Raw genomic sequence first — 21169 nt, 5'->3', positions numbered from 1 at the left:
ATATTCTTGTAATAACTATAAACTCAAAAGGAAGTTACCTGGTTTCTACCATAGTAAGTCTTCATTGACTGTAAGAAAACAAACTAGACAATTAGCAATTGGGAAAACAGGCATCGAAGAGCCCTGTAGAGCATCCCTCAAACTTTGCCTGCTTTGTCAGCTCAAATGTCAAAGAAAACAAAATCATGACTCACCTTGCAACAGGAAAGACAAAACAGCTCCCGCTGTCTGTAAGGGGTGCTGTCCTTCACGCAAAGGAGCAGGGCACTGAACAAGCTGCAGGCTGTATACTTCCTGCAGTCAAGAGCCACTTACAATCTATTCCGACCCCTGGGAAGTCGCAATAAATAAGGTTTGATTGGAGACTACATGTGGACAGGCTTACTGGCAGCTGCACTGCTGAACGACCGATCTGCAGCGTTCATCTAGCAGAACACGGATGCATTTACAGTACCTCTTAACACCTTATCCAAACACATTTATTTGGCTTGGAGCACAGCGTCTGCTGCCATCCTTATGCTAGAAACTCCTTGGATACAGCAGCAACAGGTCACTTCCTCCACACTTCTCCCAGTAATTACCATCAGCAGATAATTGTTCCATGCATTGATTTGTGGACTTCTGTTCAGTTGTTATTTGCCTGGCAAGAATCTTAAAAAATCCACAGGAAAAAAACACCTGAAGAAACACAGCACAAAGTTTCTGCAAGAAATGGTAAGCACAGGGGCTGCGCTGCTGCAGGGAACACCCTGATCTTCTCCAACAACAGATGGAGAGAAGAAAAGGCTGCAAATAAAGATGAAATCCAATGCTCAGGTGGACTTAAAACACTTCTGAAGTTTGATATTTAACAGCTTTGCATTACTACCCAATTATCAAGGGGCTGGAGCACCTCTCCTATAAAGACAGGCTGAGAGAGCTGGGGTTTTTCAGCCTGGAGAAGGGAAGGCTCCGGGAAACCTCACATCGGCCTTTCAGTGCTTAAAGGGAGCTGCAGGAAAGCTGGGTTGGGACTCTTTGTCAGGGTTGTAGTGATAGGGCAAGGGGTAATGGCTTTAAACTAAAAGCGGGTAGAGTTAGATTAGTTATTAGGAAGAAATTCTTTACTCAGAGGGCGGTGAGGCCCTGGAACAGGTTGCCCAGAGAAGCTGTGGATACCCCATCCCTGCAAGTGCTCAAGGCCAGGCTGGATGGGGCTTTGGGCAACCCGGTCTAGTGGGAGCTGTCCCTGCCCTTGGCAGGGGGCTGAGAATTGGATGGTCTGTAAGGTCCCTCCAACCCAAACCATTCTGTGATTCTATTGACTAATTTACAACAAACTAAAGAGCAGTGAGGGGTATGGGATCTACCAACCAGCATAGAAATCAGGATCTTTACTCTCCGATCTCAAAGCCCTTTACAAAGGCTTATCAGGGAAAGCCAGCATCACGCTGCATGTCAAAGACAGACTGTCCAGTCAGAAGTAACCTTTAAAGTATTTTTCCTTTTTCGTACCTATTTCTTTGGGTGCTCCCAGCTTCTACATGGAAACTGAAAGCCTCAGAATCTTACACTGTTTACAAGTTATAATTATTCACATCAGCCAAGGTATAAAGAAAGATTTGAACACAGGAAAAGGGCAGGGTGAAGTGTCCCTTGGACAAATTCAGATTTCAGTGCTGGTAGTCATCCCTAAACAGGGAAATGATGTTTCTTAAAGCTTGTTTCAAGATGTAGGATCACTCTGAATTCTGAGCCAGAGTAGCAGAGGTCAAAATCTAGCCCAGAGACTGAGCTGCTGAAGATAAGAGTGATTTTTTCCTCTACAAATCTGTCACCCATTAAAAGTTAGAGAAACTTCTTGGAGAGCTCTAAAGGCACACATCATTTGTCAGATTTAGAAATGGTTAAAATTAAGTACCGAGCCTCATTCAATTCAGTTAAAATACAGCTAACAACTCTTGCATGCTCTAGAAGCTTCTGCTTGTATCAAAGTTGCATGCAACACTGTCTGTAAATCTCATATTTAATTCTTAAGTCTTAAAACTTACTGTCCCACTTCATGTAAAACTCCAGTCAACCCCATTAAAAGCTTCTTCACCAAGGGTCAGAAAAGTCTGGTCTGCCGTGGCTTACAAAAGGCTCTTAGGAACCACTGGGTAATGCGATTCACTATCCTACCGGTGGTGAACAGCTAACATGAGGATGACTTTTTAGAGAGGAGAGCCAAAGAGGGGTGGGGGGGTGCAGAAGAAGGAAAAAAAAAAAAAAAAATGAAGAAACCACTCCTGTGGCAAACAGCAATAAAACACACTTCTTGAACAGACTTTCTCGGGCATGCTTTCTTTCCTATAAAGTCAACCCTATCTTGTTCTCACACCCCCTTCCTTTGTATTTACATCACAAACGTGACTATCAGCCTCATTAAACTTTGTTTGAAAAAACAGAACATTAATCTCTAAGCTGTGCCAACAAAATATGCCCATTTGATTACTTCCCAACCCATCCAAAAAAATTAGGATATTATTATTACTCATGCCTGCAGTTTCTAAAATATGAAGGTTAATAAAGCTATTTCATTCCCTTGGAACCAGTCTAGATTGATCTGTCTTTCTAGTTTATCACAATCTCCCAGCTGTGGGAGATAATCTACATTAAGAAATGGTGTCCCTGTGATTAATTACAGTCTTGCAGGCCACAAACATACCCATTAGATTTCACATTTTATCTGATAAATATATTTCAAGGGGGTGTCAATGACTTTGGAGGATGGGTAAGTGTACTGCAAGTGTACAACTTAAAGTCTACTAGTTACGAAACCCATTAAGAAGAGCTATTGCCTTCTGCTGCTGCATAATAGCACTTTGGAGAACAGGCCCAGACTCTCAGCCTAAAAAACAACAAGACAGAATAAACAGATGCAGAGAAAATCCAGAACTAAGCCTAGCTATCCATGCATCCCCCAGCCCAGCATCACAGCCCTGAATCATCAGACACCAAGAGAAGCAACCAGAGAGCTGGCGGTGATGGATTGATCTGCCAGCCCTCTTTGGGCCATGGCTGCATTACACTCTTCTGGACTTTCATGCCTGAGCACTTCATTAAAGTTTAGATGCCATCCACACTGATATAAAGGTCAGAGTTCTGCTCAGAATCCTACTAAGCATCATCCACATCAATTTCTTGTGGTAGCAAGGTCCAAAAAATTGCATTACTCAGAGTGCTGGATTTCAGAAGCTATTGAACAGTCATCATGAGACAGAAGAAGATTCAATAAAGTGTAGAATTTCCCTTTATACCAATCACCATTTTATATATTTGAATGATATCCCCTTGATACCCCAGTCTTTCAAGTTTTGGGCTCGTATTAAGCGTAGAAGGTAAACATCATCACCTTGAACAACATGCCTTCATTCCTAACTCCTTAAAAATCTCTCTTTTCCAAGGGATAGTTATAATAACTACAACTGTACCAGAAAGATAGGCTCAGGCATTCACCTTGTACTCCTGGATCCATCTGCCTGATCCAAACAATGCAAAAATGCAGTACTTGTCTCAGATCCTTAGGCTACACTTTGTAAAACACAAGTAAGCCGAAGCATACAAAAAAGACAGCTGTAAGCATACACACACAAAACAAGCTGTAAAACAATCCAGTCTAGATTCTCATCAAGTAATAGGAGATGGATGCAAAATTAAATTACTATCACCTGCAGATATTTGAGTAAACATTCATTAGATATGCTTGTCTCTACAGCCTCACTCTGCTATCCCACAGAAGGCAAACCAACAATGAATTGGGAGAATCACTAGCAGATAAGACAGATGTGCAGTTAGTCGTAAGTGGCAACAGGCCTCCAAAAGATCAAAGCTCAATCAAAAAACACTTCAAGAAGCTAACTGCACTGCACAAGGCAGAACCTTCTACTCTATCTCCCGTAAGCGGAGGAGTTAATATACAACACTGAAATCCCAAAAAAACATGCTGGAAACTGCCAAGCGTATTTCAAACCCAAGACACTCTGCATATGAAGTGTTTGTGATATAACCCTGAAATACCCACATTTTCTTTAAACTCACTGGCTTGTACATGGGTAGTTCAGATAGAGAAATCCAAAGCACTTGCCTGTATCTGTAAGGATTACTGCAAAACAACAGATTACATCAGTGTAAAACGAAAGTGTCAGACTGATCTTACACAGTCCAGCATTGTGAGAAAAAAAAAGTGACTGAAGGGGATGACACAACTTATCTGAAAAAAAATTCCTCATTGCACAAATTCATAGCCACTAAAGTGAGAACATGACCTAAGAAACTAAGATGCATTGCATTTAAACAACTGTATCTTCTGGCCTTGGAGCAAGAGAGCCCAATCATGATGAATTACTTCCATAAATGCAGATCATCCTGCTCTTTCATATCAAGTCTTCAGCATTTATTTTCGTTACAGTAAATAACTGCACCTAAGGGATCACTTTACAATTCAAGTGTTTGCATAAACCTGTTGGCAAGTCAATGCGCACATTCCCCAGGAGATTCTCCACCAAGACAAAGTCATTCTTTTTCCCGGCTAATGATATGGACAGCCATCAGTTCATGAGATATTTACACAGCAATATCCTGCCATCACCCTGGAAACGACACTCCTATTCAAGAGGGTTGAGGATTAACATTGAAGTCACCACTGAAGGCCCTTTCTTCATTACCTGCTCTGGTTACAGAAACATGAAGCTAGCAACCTAAATTGCAGCAGCTAGGCAGATCAGCCACACAAAACGGGAATAAAGGGGCCAGTAATGAGAACCACACCTTTTAAGGTTTCAAAACAAATCCAAAATCCTAGGACAAGTCTAGAGTAGTGCAGCGGTGTCAGCACCAAAGAAAAGCTGACCTCTGTTTCATCAGCTGGCAACAGCTCACATTCAAAAGGAGCCAGGACGCTTATGCACAAGAACTTTCAATCCTTGCCATGGTCCCACACAGAGATGACTCGCACTTTAAGGATTAATTATTTGCAGAAGCAAAAGGGCAGCACTCAGCTGTCAGGGACAAACAGCTGTTTGTCCTCTCCTCCGAGAGAAAGGCAGCAGATCAGAAGACTGCAGTTCGCAGCTCCAGATGAGCACCTGTGCTCAGACAGAAGCTGTCCTCTCAGACAGAGAGGCCGTTTAGGTCTGAGGCACAAGAACCTGACCTACAGATTCGCACTTGTGCTGTGAATACCTTGTAGGTACCACACACAGGCCGGCCCCTTCCTTCTCTGCTCTCAAACCATCTCACATGGCACGCTGCTACAGAAACCGCAGTTCCTTTCTTGTCAGTGACCTCTAGTGGCAAGCACAGACAGGAGAGGAAAAACTGGGCCACCTCACAGCACAATTACTGTGAAAGAGATCGATCTTTTCCCCACCACCAAATGAAAAACAAACAGTTCATCCATCCTTCTCTTGGAAGCTACAGCAGGCAAGTCAGGGATGGAAGCTCTCACACAGTCTGACTAACGCCCACGTTAGCAGGGCTACTCTCCTAGAGTAAGACTTCACTATAAGCAACAGATTATCTTCTTCCCACTCCAAACGGTAAGGATCAGAGATCCCCGTATTCCCCTCAGAGCTGCCCTACCTCTGAAGGATTCAGCTTCCTCTAACCCAAGGCTTGCCTTGCTACGGCCCAGCTGCATACCCTTGGCTCAGAGTGCTAAGGAAATTGCTAAGGTTCAAGAAAGCTGCAAGAAGTCCATACCACAGAGCTGTGCAAGGTAAGAAAGGTGTAATTACAGACAGAAGTAGGTTTGTTGAGATGGGGACAGGTATCACCTGACCTTAGGGCAGCAGCAAGATGCAGAAGCTGTTAGAGCAGTCTGTTACCACTGCACCTGCACTGCTACCACCCCGCTCCGCTCCCTGCCATGACGTGCCAGCACACGGCATGCCTGCATTTCAGCTGACGTACCCACAGCCAGATTTAACAGGATTTGTGTTTTGATACTGGACCATAAATCACAATGGCAGAGTTGTACTTTCAGATCTGTGATGTTCACAGTGAAAGTAACTTCTCTCAACTGAAGACAATGTGTTACCACGCAGCATTCGCTTCATGAACAAGCCAAACCCAGTTAGCCAATACCTAAACCCAACATACCTACAAGTATGTTCTGGGTTTGGGACAGGTTCTCAAATGGTTCATGTTTTACTCTAATTAGGCTCTACAGGTTTGAACCCAGCAGACAATATTTGAATCAATGACAAAGAGCTGGCAGTTCTATTCTTGCTGCAGTAGCGGTACCTTGGCTTTCTTCATGTGGCTCATGACATTGCCAAGATCTTCAACATCAATGACAGAATTCATGCCTCCAACTTCCTCAGCATCAGCCTCCTCCTCACTACTGGTTTCAACCAATTCTTCTGCCTGCGTAAGAGACCAGACAAAAAAAATAGGTGCATATCTGCTGTGTTGAACAGAAAACCTGAAAATAGCCCCAAGGTTATTTCTAACAGTTCAGTAGTACACAGACCATCTAAAACCCAGTCCAGATAGCCTCTCCCAAATCCACAGTGCTCTGTTTCCCTGTGTCATCTGCCCACCTGATCACTTAAGAAGTCACAGAGAGGTCTGATTCCTGCTGCATGCTATGACAGTCTGGAAGCCTAAACTCCTCCAAGTACCCCTGGCCTGAACAAACAGGGGAGAGAACTGCTTTCCATATCAAACTGTTAATGGAACAGAAAAATTGTCTCCCTTTCTGTACATAGCCAAGGTACAGCATAACTGCACCAACGTAACAACAAGATCAACCTCATCTCCTTCTATGGCCAGGCAACCTGCCTGGTGAATGAGGGAAAGGCTGCTGACATAGACTACCTAGACTTCAGCAAAGCCCCTGACACGGTCTCCCACAGTATTCTGGAGAAGCTGGCAGCCCATGGCTTGGACAGGTACACTCTGTGCTGGGTTAAAAACTGGCTGAACCGCCGGGCCCAGAGAGTAGTGGTGATTGGAGTGAAATCCAGCTGGTGTCTGGTCACCAGTGGTGTTCCCCAAGGGTCAGTGTTGGGCCCATCCTCTTTAATATCTATATTGATGATTTGGATGAGGGGACTGAGTGCACCTCCAATAAGTTTGCAGACAACACCAAGCTGGGGGGGAAGTGTCGATCTGCTGGAGGGTAGGAAGGCCCTGCAGAGGGACCTGGACAGGTTCAGTGGATGGGCAGAGGCCAATGGGATGAGGTTCAACATGGCTAAGTGCCGGGTCCTGCACTTTGGCCACAATAACCCCATGCAGCGCTACAGGTTTGGGACAGAGTGGCTCAAAAGCTGTGCAGAGGAAAAGGATCTGGGGGTGTTGGTCGATGCTCACCTGAACATGAGCTGGCAGTGTGCCCAGGTGGCCAAGAAGGCCAAAGGCACCCTGGCTTGTGTCAGGACTGGTACAGGCAGCAGGACCAGGGAGGTGATTGTCCCCCTGTACACTGCGGTGGTGAGGCTGCACCTCGAGTGCTGTGTTCAGCGTTGGGCCCCTCACTACAACGACATCGAGGCCCTGGAGCGTGTCCAGAGAAGGGCTGCAAAGCTGGTGAAGGGCCTGGGACACAAGTCCTGTGAGGAGCAGCTGAGGGAACTGGGGGTGTTTAGTCTGGAGAAGAGGAGGCTCATGGGAGGCCTTATTGCTCTCTGCAACTGCCTGAAAGGAAGGCGTGGGGAGCTGGGGGTTGGCCTCTTCTCACAAATAACTAGTGACAAGACAAGAGGGAATGGCCTCAAGTTGGGCCTGGGGACGTTTAGGTTGGAAATGAGGAGACATTTCTTCTCAGAAAGAGCAGTCAGACATTGGGACAGGTTGCTCAGAGAGGTGGTGGAGTCACCGTCCCTGGGGGTGTTCAAGGAAAGGTTGGATTTGGTGCTTAGGGACATGGTTTAGTGGGTGATACTGGTGGTAGGGTGATGGTTGGACCAGATGATCTTGGAGGTCTTTTCCAACCCTAATGATTCTATGAAGATGTATTCCTCTTGTTCCTGCAGCAGCCGGCATCCTCAAACCACCTCAGACAGAAGAGCTGTTTTCCTAACGAATTCTACATGGCCATAGCAATCATTTCCAACCCATAATAAATGACATCCAGGAAGGATTAAGTACCACAGCAGCTCTGGGTCTTGCATGCAGAGCAATAAAGGATTGTGTATTCAAAACCCGCAATCAACAAATATCACAGAATGGTTGAGGTTGAGAGGGACCTCCAGAGATCATCTAGTCCAACCTCTCTGCTCAAGCAGGGTCACCTAGAACAAATTACACAGGATCACATCCAGGCAGGTTTTCAGTATCTCCAAAGAAGGAGACTCCACAACCTCTCTGGGCAGCCTGTTCCAGTGCTCTGTACTGAACCATACCTGAACCGTAAAGAAGTTCTTCCTCATATGGCAACGAAACCTCCTGTGGTTCAATTTATACCCACTACCCCTTGTCCTATCGCTAGCTACCACTGAGAAGAGTTTGGCCCCATCCTCTTTACATTGTCCCCTCAGATATTTATTCAGAGGGGATCTTATCAGTCTCTATCTCCTCTTCTCTAGGAGAAACAGGCCCAGCTCACTTAGTCTTTCCTCATAGGGCAGATGCTCCAGTCCCTTAATCATCTTCATGGCTCTACGCTGGACCCGCTGTAGATGTTCTACGTCCCTCTTGTACTGGGGAGCCCAGAACTGCACACGATACTCCAGATATGGCCTCACCAGAGCTGAGTAGAGGGGGAGGATCACCACTCTCGACCTGCCGTCCACACTCCTCTTGATGCAGGCTAGGGTCCTATTGGCCTACTTGCCACAAGGGCACACTGCTGGCTCATAGTTAATTTGTTGTCCACCACAAACCCCAGGTCTCTCTCTGCAGAGCTGCTCTGCAGCAGGTCAGCCCCCGGCCTGTACTGGTGCTTGGGATTATTCCTCCCCGGCTGCAGGACCCTGCACTTGCAGGGTTGAACCTCATGAGGATGAGCCTCATAAGGTTCCTTTCTGCCCACCTCTCCAGCTTATCCAGGTCCCTCCAAATGGCCATGCAGGCCTCTGGTGCGTCAGCCACTCCAACAAGCTTTGTATCGGCTGCAAACTTGTGGAGGATGCACTCTGTCCCTTCATCTAGGTCACTGATGAATAAATTGAACAGCACTGGACCCAGTACTGACCCCTGGGGGACACCACTAGCCACAGGCCTCCAACTAGACTCGGCACCGCTGAGCATATGCCGGAAGTGATTACAGGGAGATAAAGTCAAGGAGGTACAGGACTTGCTCAGATAACAGTACCCCAATGCCTTTGGAAAATCCTTGGGATGCAAAGTGCCTGAGCTTCACCAAGTTGGGAGCATGCTACCTGCTCACAGTGAGCTAAAGGCTTCAATCTGGCTGTGAGACAAAGCAAAGACTGGCTCCCTTGGAGCATCTGTCACAGCATGCATCTCCTCCCACGCAGGAAGAAGGCTCCCTCATCATATAGAGGCTGCTCAGTCTAAGTCCACCACTAATCCTTGGTCCTTCTTTTTGGATTACTTATTCTACTTGTCACTCATCCCTCCACTCCATAAGGAAGTATCAAGCCCCCCACAGCACCCCTCTGGGCTGTGGGATGAAGGAGAAGAGTCAGACAACACTCCAACAAGCGCTGAACCAGAAATAAGGACCTGTGGATTTTGGCTCTACCTCAGCATTCTTGTACTCTGATGCGCCGTGTTCATGATCTGAGCTCTCCTTGCTCTGCTTCCCCTGGGATTTGCACTTCCCTTTCTTGCACTTCCCACTGCAGGGCTTCCTTTCCCCTCTGCAGAGGGCCTGGAGACAACTGAGGAACTTGGTTTTCCAGGCTTCAAAGTCAGCCTCAATGCTGCCATGCTTGCTCTGGGCCACATTGCAGTCCCCCTCAGCACGAGTCATGATACGGCTGGCACTGAGCATCCACAGCCATCTGTCAATATTTCTTCCAACCTAGGATGGGATAGAAGTTAAAAGGAAATTTAAAAGTAACGGGCAATTAAGAAAGCAAGGACCAAGCCTGGAAATAAAACTAGCTACACAGGCTGCAGGACAGCAAGACACGGACTTGTAGACTCCCTCTAACCTGCTGAATCAGAGCACAGCCACGAGGCAGTCTGAACACTGCTGAGCGCCCTCGAGCTGTAAATACCCCTGCTATCATGGCAATGTAGTAAGTGAGGTGTGAGAACTAGCTTCTTTGTGAGGTGCTTGTTGGTTTAGATGTCTACACGCATGACACTTCAGGTGGCCCGCAGCTACATAAAACTAACAGTCCGGTGGCAAGTCACCCCATTTTTCTTCAACTTCAGAGATTAATTATCAGGCTTAGATACCGACGTATTTTACATTAAGAAATAAAAGCACCACAGTATCCAGCAAAATACAGGAAAAGTTGAGAAAAGTGCTCTAAACTGAAAGGCAGCAAGCGAAAAGGCTTCTGGTAATGTGTCTTCATGCACTGATAGAAAGCTTTCAAAGCTGGGAAATTAACTTAATAAGGATTTGGTAAATGTGTTCTCATTAGTCACTACCAAAACCACTCAGATTAATGCCATGCTTACAGGACTTGTCTCTCTCCTATTTCATAGGACAGCACACTTGCTTCAAAGCTGCATTGCCTACGGCCTAAACCCAGTTCCTATCAAGTCCACGCAAATGTTGTAATAGGAGCTGAATTCTCACACCTTAAGTTCCACACCAGGTAATATATCGGTGTCTTCTCAAAATGATAGTACAACTCCACCTGACCCTAACAACCTACTGGTGTCACTCAGTTTTGTTGCAGTTAGGAAAGTTTAGCCATTCAGAGGAACAGAAAAGTAATGGGGATACTCACTGTGTTATAATGATCAACATAAACTGAGTTTCCCAAGCCAAACACAGCATATCTCAGGCCCTTCAGGTAGGTTTTGCCAAAGCGGAAGTCATTTGCAGTCTCTTCTAACCACTTGCAGAACCATGCGGCACTCTCAGTTGGCTGTCCGTCTGTGTATGTAGCTACCAAGAACACACAGATGTTCCTGCTGGTTGTCTAATGTGTAAGAATGGGACAGGAAAAAAATCGCTGATTATCAGAGCACTTTACATGAGGAAGAGCTGTAGCAGACAGTTGGAAGCATGAGGAAGAGCTGTAACACAAAGACAGCTTGAAGAAGTTAAAAGTTGTTTTGTGTGTTTTTTTTTTTTTTTTTTTTTAATACTATGTGGGTTAAGAATGCTGCAAGTAATAAACCCAATGGTAGCAAGTAGCCATCCTCCATGCAAAGCCATCTTAAGTTAGCCAAGGGAAATCAAGCTGTCTTCCCTCTACATAACAGGGACAGTGGTAAAACTGACATCCACCTTCCCTACCCCAATGAACAGCTTCTTATACTCTTACAGTGATAAAAGTCTCCCACAGATGCAAGAAGGAACTATTAATCTTTCCAGAAGAAAAAAATCCATCACAGATTATTCAATAAAAAAAAAAATTCCTGGGGGGTGTATTTATAAGTCTTCAAAGGCTGCAGAAGTATCACTATTTGTTCTCTGCTTTCCCCAGGTGTACCCTCTCAGAGAGAACAGGGGGACCAGGTGCAGATACTCTCATGTAACTCACTCCTGAGTTACAGAACCAGCTCATACAAAATCAGCATCAGTATCAACATATTGTAGATGATGCTCTTATAGTAACTTTCAAGATTACTGCTGAGGGCTGAAGGGCTATGCTCACCTATGTTTGAGAAGTAATTTGCAAACACGTACCTTTGGGGATTTCCAGGATAACAGGAGAGAAATACGAAAGGAAAAGATCCTTGACAATACCAGGAAAAGTTTGTATTTATTACATACCTCCTCTGCTAGACAGTCATCTGGATCATAATCTCCCATGCTAATGACTTCCACAGGCAAATTAAGGGAAATAACTGCTTCAGCCAGGCCTTTCGCAAATCTCTGAGAAGAGAAATGTAGAAAATTATGAATGAGTTCAACCCAACTACAGTAAGTGTGAAACAAGCTCTGCCATGTCCAATCACAAGACATCTCCCAGCACAGAAAGCTCGATAATTACACACTCAATAATTACACACTGCACCTGTAATTTCTCAGATTAAAAAAGTGAAGGAGCAATGAAGATTTAAAAGTGCTAATAGCTAATGATTTGCATACATACAAATTCATTCTTTTTGACAAAGTACCTAAAGCAGCACTTCTCTCTAGAATACCTGCTAGCAAACTAAGAGTATACTGTAACAGCAAGTTTTAAGCCTTATAATTAGTGTCTCTACCACTTGCCCCATTTTAAGTGAATAGACTTGGGTTTTTTTGTTTTGGTTTGGCTTTGTGTTGTTTTTTGTTTGTTTTAAACATAATTTTCACTTATCTGTCATGTTGTGCACTGATCTCTAATGAGCTAATGAACTTTCCAATAAACTTTCAGATTTTTACATGGTTCCTAAGGCAAGCAACATACTTGAATCTCGGAAATATTTCTATCAGCTTCAGGCAGGTGGAAAAAAACAGTAACATACCTTTGCTGTGCCAGTCTGAGACCCATAGAAAATCTTTACACCAGCAACATAGACCTCCTTCACCTGCAGGGCAGCATATCCATTTGCTTGTTTTTCTTCTACTACTTCAGAAGACAGGTTCCCATTGGATTTTTCACCCTGTGAAAAAAAGCATTTTGTCTCATTCAACCCCTTTAAGTGTCCTTAAGCCCGTTTTCCCAAAAGCATTTAAAATACAAAGCCAGTAACCAGCCTCCCAGCACTATGCCAACGCAACAGTCAAAGCATTTTAGCTTCTCACACACTCATAGAGAAACGCATTAGTAACTACTCCACTGAACTAGGCCGTGCTGCAAACCCATCTCACACATCAGGGAGACAGCAGGATTCAGCAGAACCTGAGAAGTGATTCTTCCACCCTATGCTGCAGAACTTCACTCGTGTGTGTGAGAAGGTTTTAGCTTCCTGAATGAGCTAATCCCACTCCCATCCTAAAACCAGTTCAATCTTTTCATTAAGGTCACCGGAAAGGCTAACCTGAAACACTGGACACAAGCAGAGCGACTTACTTGAAGTGACAGAGCTGTCCAGGCTAACACTTCTCCGTAGCAGAGTGAGAAGTTTTCAGACAAAATCTGTTCTAACCTCAGAGCAGCACTGGCGGCTAGTTACCCACACCCACAGCACAATCCAGACTGAGAACTGTAACTGTCAGGTAAACTAAACCACACTTTGGATTTACAACAACCAAGGTGGGCCCGCAGCAAAGTGCCACATTTCACTGCACCAGTGGGTACCTTCACCTGGCACCTATTCCTTCCCACACACAAGTTTTGGGTTTTTCTCAGACAAATGTGCTCAAGTCTCCAGTTACCTTCTTTTTGGTGGTGAAGAGCTGGACAATGATCCAGAGACTGATCCCAAAAGCAATAACAGAATAGATGTAAAATCTGTGCAGCCACAAGGATGCCAGGCAAGTGTAGGAAAAGTTCCACATATCCATTGAGACATCTAAAGCTAGATTAAATCACAGATTTAGCAAAAGCAGATTTCTTCACTATGAATTTAGAATAAGCACACAAAAAAGTCACACCACACCCACAGACTCATGCCATCAGCTATTCCCAGGCTCTGCAGAAAACAGCTTCTGGCTGAAGACACAACGCTACGGCTGAATCAGTGACCTTCACCTTCTCAGCGGTGCATACACAGAGTTTCACCTGCCTACCCAAGCTAACATTTTAGAAATCACACTGCAATGCTGGGCTTTTCTTACCTAGGGCAGGTTCTGTCCCAAGGAAAGGCAGAAAATACTTGCGCAGCGCCACTGCCTGAAAGTAAAGTAAAACGTCCTTGTTAAACATCAAGTGTATCTCACAGGCCTTAGCTTTCCATAGACCCAACACATGCAGATCTCTGGAGCTGTAAAATCCCGTGTCAAGGGGGAAATCATTCTCCCAGCTAACTGGGGAACAGAGCCCTGGCTTGCACACACGAGGTGCTACACTGATTACGACAACAGGTTGGGTACAGAGCATCAAGGCCAGACTGAAATCTGGATTCGATCACAAATACTTTCCCTGGGGTAATATCATGTGGGTGAGGTTTCATTTGGAACAGTGAAAATTGTTCTGAGCTGACTTTAAAACTCCAAGTACACCATGACTGTAGCCAGGGGCACTGCCTGTGTGGCCCCTGTGATTACTTATCAGGTACAAAACATTCAAGAGCTTAAACAAGGCTGATCTGCAACACATAACTGCCTGAGAAGCACCGAGCATGAAAGCTGGCTGCAGTCTGCAAGCCTCTTGCACCCTGCTTTGGCAGGCGTCTAACAGGAGCAGGAACACAAAAAGCTTGAAGAAGGTGGAAGCTTCATCTTGGTTCTCCCCAGGCTGCTGCTCATAGCATGAGATTAAAGCCCTCCTTCCCCTCGGCCAGCAACACCCAACCCCTGAGAGAAGCAGGGTGAGGGGACCCCGCTCCCAGCCGGCCCCATGCCACAGGTGGGTGCCAGGCGCTGCAGGCAGGGAAGGCCTCCAACACCCCCAATAATTACCCCAGGGAAGGCCTCCAACACCCCAATAATTACCCCACTGAAGCCCCACACACACACTAATTACACCCATTGAAGCCCCCGCCCACATGCTAATTACCCCACTGAAGCCCCCCCGCTAATTGCCCCAACAATTACCCCCATGAAGCCCCCCCACGCTAATCACCCCAATAATCACCCCACTGAAGCCCTCCCACGCTAATCACCTCAGTAATCACCCCCCTGAAGCCCCCTACGCTAATTACCCCAATAATCAGCCCCCTGAAGCCCCCCACTGAAGCCCCCCCGCGCACTAATTACCCCCACGCGCTAATTACCCCCACGCGCTAATTACCCCCACGCGCTAATTACCCCCACCGAAGCCCACCCCCCACCATTAATCACCCCGCCGAGGGCCCCCAGCATCCCCCCCCGTACCTCCACCCTCCGACCCCACGCGGCCGCGGCCCCTCGCCCCCTCCCCTTCCGTTTCCCTCCGGACGCCATTTGCCGTCCCACAACCGGGCGGGGACGGCGGCGCGGCGGCCAACGGCCGTGCACAGCGGGGCGGCCCCGCCTCTCGCCGCCCCTCCCGCGGGGTCGTGTGGCGCAGCCAGGCGGCGGCGGCGGCGGCGGTTCGGCCATGTCCATCTTCACCCCCACCAACCAGATCCGCCTCACCAACGTGGCCGTGGTGCGGGCGCGGCGCGGTGGGAAGCGCTTCGAGATCGCCTGCTACCGCAACAAAGTCATGGGCTGGCGCAGCGGGGCGTGAGTCCGGGCTGGCGGGGGGGGGGGAGGGGCTGGCTGTGAGGGGGCAGAGCCCGCGGGGACCGGCGAGGGGGGGCGGCTCTGAGGGGGTCCGGTTCTGAGGGGGGCTCCATGGGGCCCGGTTGTGGCGGGGGGGGAATCCCCCGGGCCGCTCCGGGTCTTGTCAGCGGGCTCGGCCCTGCCCTCGACCCGTCCCCGCCGCCCCCTGACGCTGCGGTCGGCTGGCAGGGAGAAGGACCTGGACGAGGTGCTGCAGACGCACACGGTGTTCGTCAACGTGTCCAAAGGGCAGGTGGCGAGGAAGGAGGATCTCGTGCGGGCCTTCGGGACGGATGACCAGACGGAAATCTGTAAGATGGTAGGTCCTGCGCCTCGCAGCACGCCCTGACAGGGCTTGTTACGGCTGGGGGACGTGAACGCCGCGCAGACGTGGGAGGTTGGTTGGTTAATGGAGGGCTCGCAGTGCTGCTGTGGGTGAAATCATTGTTTGTTCGCTAAAAAATGCATAGAGAGGGGCGGTAGCTCTCTGGTATTCTCTTAAATATTATACATTCATCTAAGTCTTCTGCATTTCATGCATTTACGCATTGGAATAGGCTGCCCAGGGAAGTGGTTGAGTCACCATCCCTGGAGAGCTTTAAAAGACGTTTAGATGCAGAGCTTAGTGATAGGGTTTAGTGGAGGACTTGTTAGCGTTAGGTCAGAGATTGGACTCGGTTATCTTGGAGGTCTCTTCCAACCTAGATGATTCTCTGGTAGCATACAGCCTTAATGCGCTGATCTCTTCAGACCCAGATGAGCCTTGAAGAATTTACCATCAAAGATCCGCCATTAAGGATGCAGAGAAAAGAAAAGGGTAGTCACTTGTTTTGGAGAGTCCAATTAAATGTTAAGAACAAATCTAGTTTCTTCTTGGCATGTTACGGATTGTGGGCTTGCTGTGGGTGATGACAGTTTAAATAAACCTGTGCCTTTCTTTTTGTAGTTTAGTGCTTCTGTGGTGTTTGTTGGTTGTGGGTTTTTTTCTGACATCTTTCCAGTGTTGTCTGTTGTAACAATATACATTCTTATACGGTTATTTTTTTTCAGCATTTCATGTCTAACCAAACCATTCAAGCAACTGTTAAATTTATCATGCAAGGGTTTTCAATTTTTTGCCAGATCTGCAACACTTGCTAACCAATTTCTTTATTTTTTAACTGCAGATTTTATCAAAAGGGGAGTTGCAGGTGTCAGACAAAGAACGACAGACGCAGCTGGAGCAGATGTTTAGAGACATAGCTACTATTGTGGCTGACAAATGTGTGAATCCTGAGACAAAGAGGCCGTACACAGTAATCCTTATAGAGAGAGCCATGAAGGATATTCACTACTCCGTCAAACCAAACAAGAGCACAAAGCAACAGGTTAGTATTCTCTCAAAGTCAGCTTGTGCTCAGAGGTGTTGTCATCAAGTGTAATTTCTCTGAGCATTCGCATAGGAATGAAAACAGCCTTGTGGTCAAAAGCTGGCAGAACGATTAGTTGGCTGGCTGGCAGCTGAATGCTGAGTACAAGCAGCTTCTGAAGCTCCTGTAGTTTGTCTCTTAACTGTTCAGTGAAGGGAGAAAGATTAAAAACTAATTAAAGCAGCATCAGTGATATGCCTGGAACAGAAATAAATGTTTTATGATTTATTTCAAGTGAGATAGTAAATCAGTCTGTACATCTGAGCCATATGGGTTTCTACTGTTCTGTAGGATGACTGTCATTTAACATTATTTCCTATTTAACATTCTTTCTGGCGTGTTTTTTCAGTATTTGAAGTGACCACCATCAGCCATAACTCTGCCTTTTCTTTTTAGTCTAGCAAACTAGCGTAATTGCAATCTCTTCCTGCAGCAGAGTACCGGTGAACAGTACTGAGAAATGTCTGAAGCTAGTGCAGAAAAATTGAGGTTTTGATCTGTGTGGCCTTTTTAAGCAAGTGAATAAATGCTCTTTTTTTCTTCAATGTATCTGCAGGCACTAGAAGTGATCAGACAATTAAAGGAGACCATGCAAATTGAACGTGCTCACATGAGGTTACGATTTATTCTTCCAGCAAAGGAGGGGAAGAAACTCAAAGAGAAGCTCAAGCCACTGATTAAAATTATTGAGAATGAAGACTTTCACGATCAGTTAGAAATTGTAAGCAATAAAGCAGACCTTGGGTTTCATACTTGACTTGACTATACCATGCTACAGCAAGAATTAGCATAGGGAAGTTTTTTAGATAAACTGCAAGGGTGCCACAGGTCTAAATCAGAGTCATGGTTTGTAGTCTTTAATGTCACACAATCATACTGAAAGCTTGAAAGTAGCCTTTAGTGTACAGAGATTGCAGGTTCAGGCTGAGGGGAAGCACAGTGTAGTTTCTCTTAGCAGTGATTCTCCTATAAAATACGTAAGTTTCTGTGCATGTATGGAATTTTTCTGTTAGTTATTTGGTGGATCAGGCCTGTATTTTGACAATAGTCAGTTAATTGTTTAAAAAGCAGTTTGTGGTAAAGGAAAATTTGCAATTGGTAAGAATCTTTGAGAACAGGTTAGAATCTAGCAACCTAACTGTCAAAGCCATCATGTCCAGCATGCTGAATGTGCTGGAAATGCAAAACTTCTTTGATAAAAAGTTTTGATAAAAACTGCTTAGCAATTCTGCCAAGTCCCTATAGTAACTAAACAATACCTTTCTTTAAATGAAAATGAATTTTAGATCATGAAAAGTTGTTGATGAAAATTGAGTATTATTGCTTGACTGATTAAATGTGAAATATTTCAGGTGTGCCTTATTGACCCGGGCTGCTTCAGAGAGATTGATGAGCTGATCCGATGTGAGACAAAAGGGAAAGGAACACTGGAAGTGCTCAGTCTGAAGGATGTGGAGGAAGGAGATGAAAAGCTTGAATAACGAAAACCTTTTTGATGCAGTACTACTTTAACAGCGTTCAACGGAATGACTGGTGTTAGCAACTCTTTTCTGTTAGGCCTTCTTGTTTTTTCCAATCTCTTGCTGCCAAATACTTTCTGACACTAATCCTTTGGGATTTTTCCATGCAGTGTGTTTTTTATCATTTTACACTTGCTTGGTTTACAAATGGTTTGCCTGTAGGAACATTTTGTGTCAGAGTTGCACTAATGAGGATTGAGTTAAGACTTGATATGGAAGTTACTATGGCTTTGGTTTACTTTAAGGATTGCTGATGAGGAGTGTTTGACTGATATGGCACCAATCATTTTTGCTTAAATCGTCAGTGATGAGTGGAAGATTGCATATGTCACCGAGGGGTGGGTGTTGTACGTGAGGAGAGGAACCTTTGGAAAAGGGAGACGCATTTTCACTTTCAAACAAGTGCAAAATGTGGATCATGTGTAAACCAATCTCTTGGCGGCATGAAAACTCACCTATACTTCCATAATTGGCTGCTCAATAATTACAGTAATTTAAAGGACCATTCTTGTAGATTTTGTTCACTGGATATAACAGCACTCACTAACTTAGAAAAAATGTTCTCCAAATAACTTATTCATAAAATCTATTTAGCTACATTAATAAAAATGAATTATCATCTATTTATATATTATAGATACAGAAAGAAATAAAATAATTATTTTTGTTATAGCATAGGAGGTATCCCTGGCTGTGGTGATGCTTTTCATAGGCTGGAGGAGCAGCCTGCATTTCTGAGCTGTTCTCATTCACGCAGTGAAATGAACCGGATCTGTAGCCTCTGGCCATTGTGCTAGACAGGCTTTTGTTGGGCCAGAATTCCCTCGTGGTAGCTGTGTGTATGTGTGCCTTTGCATTTGAGTTTGATGCAGAACAATGCTTGCAGCTGTCCTTTATCCTGTGTCTCTTCATGCTGCTTTCTAATACATGTGCAGAATTTCCAGCCAGCTCCTGAGGCATGGTGTATAGTTCTTCAAGTTTCTGTTAAAACTTGTCTCAAATGTATTAAACAAATGCTTTTTAACTTGCATATCTCAAAGAAGAGGGGAAAAGAGGATGAAAACTGGAGAAAGAGATACTAAAAATACCCTCAGGCCAAGCGGACATTCTTGGGAGACTGAAAGGCAAGCCAGCAGGAGTTTAAGGGGAGCCTTTAGCATTATATACCTGTTTCCATGCTGACAGTATGCAGCAAATCAGGATTTGCAGGGCGGCCAGCTACTAGATCCCTGTTTTAGATGAGCATGTGCTACATTCATTCTGTGCTGTTTACTTTTGGAGCATGTGACCATGCCTGTTAAATGACAATTAAACTGACCTCTAGGTTGTGTTTTTCACATGACCTTTTCCTATGTACCATTAAAAGATGATGTGAATTTTCTAGATTTCATGCAGGGAGACAGAGTCAACTGGAGAAAGATTTGACATGGCACGTGGGCTCCTCTGCGCCTGACTAGATCCTTGGTCAAAGGTTTCCTCTCTGAAGTTGATTTCTGCAGCAGCCTGTTGACATGAGCTTGTGCGAGGCTGGGTTCAATTTTCTTTAGTAATGTTTTGGGAGGACTTGCTGCTAGGGAGCCTGAGTTCTGCTGAAGGGTCATGAAATGGAGATTCTTGAACCGTTGTATCCATCTTTAAATGCTTTCTATTGCCCCCAGGATAATCTTCCATCATGTTTAAATGCTGCCTAGGAAGGTTTAGTGGCATAATCTCTGTATTTGTGAGGTGGACACAGCTTAAATGTGGAGAGCTGGTGCTTGGATAGATGGGCAAAATTCCTCATGTATACAAGCCCTTAGCTGCTTGTCTTTCAAATGGCCATCTCTTCATTCACAATTTATGAAGCACTGAGGAGGATGTTGATATTTAACTTGTCACTGGCACTTAGAACTAACATGTAATTCATAAATCTGCAAAGGAGACACTGAGCAAAAGCCTCAGATTACATTGTGTTGGTAATATTTGATTTCGTAATTCTGTAATTTCTTTGTTTTATATGTTCAACACCTAGAGCACAATAGGATGGCTTGAGTTACAGAAGCTTAACCTAAGCTGATTTATGAGCTTGGTGCAAGAAAGTCAATTTCCTTATACAGTCTTTTTCTACAGATCAAATGTTAAAGATTTTCTATAGTAGAGGGAGCTTGGTTTTATTTATAAACATGCGTGCATTTCTTGACATGTTTGTAGTTCAGCAAGAATGTATGGTAAGCATCAAAATAAATACCAGTATTGATAGCTGTTCTTTCTGTTTTCAACTTTTGCCCATTTCAACGAGGAACATAGTCGTTTCCTGACTTATTAACTGAAATTTCCAAAGGAACGTATGTATGTAGTAATAGTCTCCTCTTGGTGTTTGAAGTAAGCTGGCAGCTTTGAGGTGAGTGCTGGTAGTGGGCTTGGGTACACATGCCCACATTTTTTCCCTGAAATTTTCCTCAAAACTTGAGTTAAACAATTTTTTTGGTCTTCTGCATGTTGCTATTCTTTTTAGTTGTGGTCTTTCTGTTGAGGGAGATGTTCAGTTTCCTGGGGATCTGTGAAAACCTTTAGGTGGCAGTGATTGGTCCGTAACCCATGAGTTTAAATGACACCGAATTACTCCAGTTGAGACAAGTAAGAATATCACCACTTGCAAGCTTCACTACTTCGCTTATGTAAAGGTGGTGTTCATGAGAGGTCAGCCAGGCAGTACCCCCTTGAAGTCTGGGCAGAAGACAGCCTTTGAAAAGGAAGAATGATCACACAGGCATTGGATTTCACAAGTGGGTGATAAGAACTGAGGCTAGGAAGAGGGACATTGCAGAACGCAATAAATTAACAGGTAATTACTCTTTCCTGGTATGATAGCCAGCCCTATACCATCCTGGTAGGATTCCTGACCCAACCTTTATACAGCT

General features: G+C 45.2%; 2 protein-coding genes across 3 annotated transcripts in view; one reads left to right on the top strand and one right to left on the bottom strand.

The window, feature by feature from the left end:
- Positions 1–15181, bottom strand: part of LOC121058083 (S-adenosyl-L-methionine-dependent tRNA 4-demethylwyosine synthase TYW1-like) — a 107160-nt gene extending 91979 nt beyond the window's left edge. The window contains exons 1-8 of one of the 2 annotated variants that reach the window (XM_040533115.1): positions 14969–15181; positions 13772–13826; positions 13370–13512; positions 12517–12654; positions 11837–11938; positions 10842–11036; positions 9674–9955; positions 6265–6387 (exon numbers count right to left, since the gene is read on the bottom strand). In XM_040533115.1, coding sequence (XP_040389049.1) covers positions 6265–6387; positions 9674–9955; positions 10842–11036; positions 11837–11938; positions 12517–12654; positions 13370–13512; positions 13772–13826; positions 14969–15181 — 1251 coding nt within the window. Of the gene's footprint in view, positions 1–6264; positions 6388–9673; positions 9956–10841; positions 11037–11836; positions 11939–12516; positions 12655–13369; positions 13513–13771; positions 13827–14255; positions 14553–14968 lie in introns of those variants that run through there. The other variant, XM_040533116.1, reaches the window with a different exon arrangement.
- On the top strand, positions 15110–20507 carry SBDS (SBDS ribosome maturation factor). Its single transcript, XM_040533122.1, has 5 exons — positions 15110–15301; positions 15530–15659; positions 16507–16707; positions 17306–17470; positions 18102–20507. Exons 1-5 carry the CDS (start codon positions 15174–15176, stop codon positions 18228–18230), a joined length of 753 nt encoding a protein of 250 aa, XP_040389056.1. The 5' UTR covers positions 15110–15173; the 3' UTR covers positions 18231–20507.
- Positions 20508–21169: the final 662 nt, after the last annotated feature.

The sequence above is a fragment of the Cygnus olor genome, chromosome 20 (genome assembly GCF_009769625.2).
Source record: "Cygnus olor isolate bCygOlo1 chromosome 20, bCygOlo1.pri.v2, whole genome shotgun sequence".
NCBI classification, from domain to species: domain Eukaryota; kingdom Metazoa; phylum Chordata; class Aves; order Anseriformes; family Anatidae; genus Cygnus; species Cygnus olor.
The sequence above is the reverse complement of the archived record's forward strand: the minus strand, read 5'-3'. Positions and strand labels throughout refer to the sequence as shown.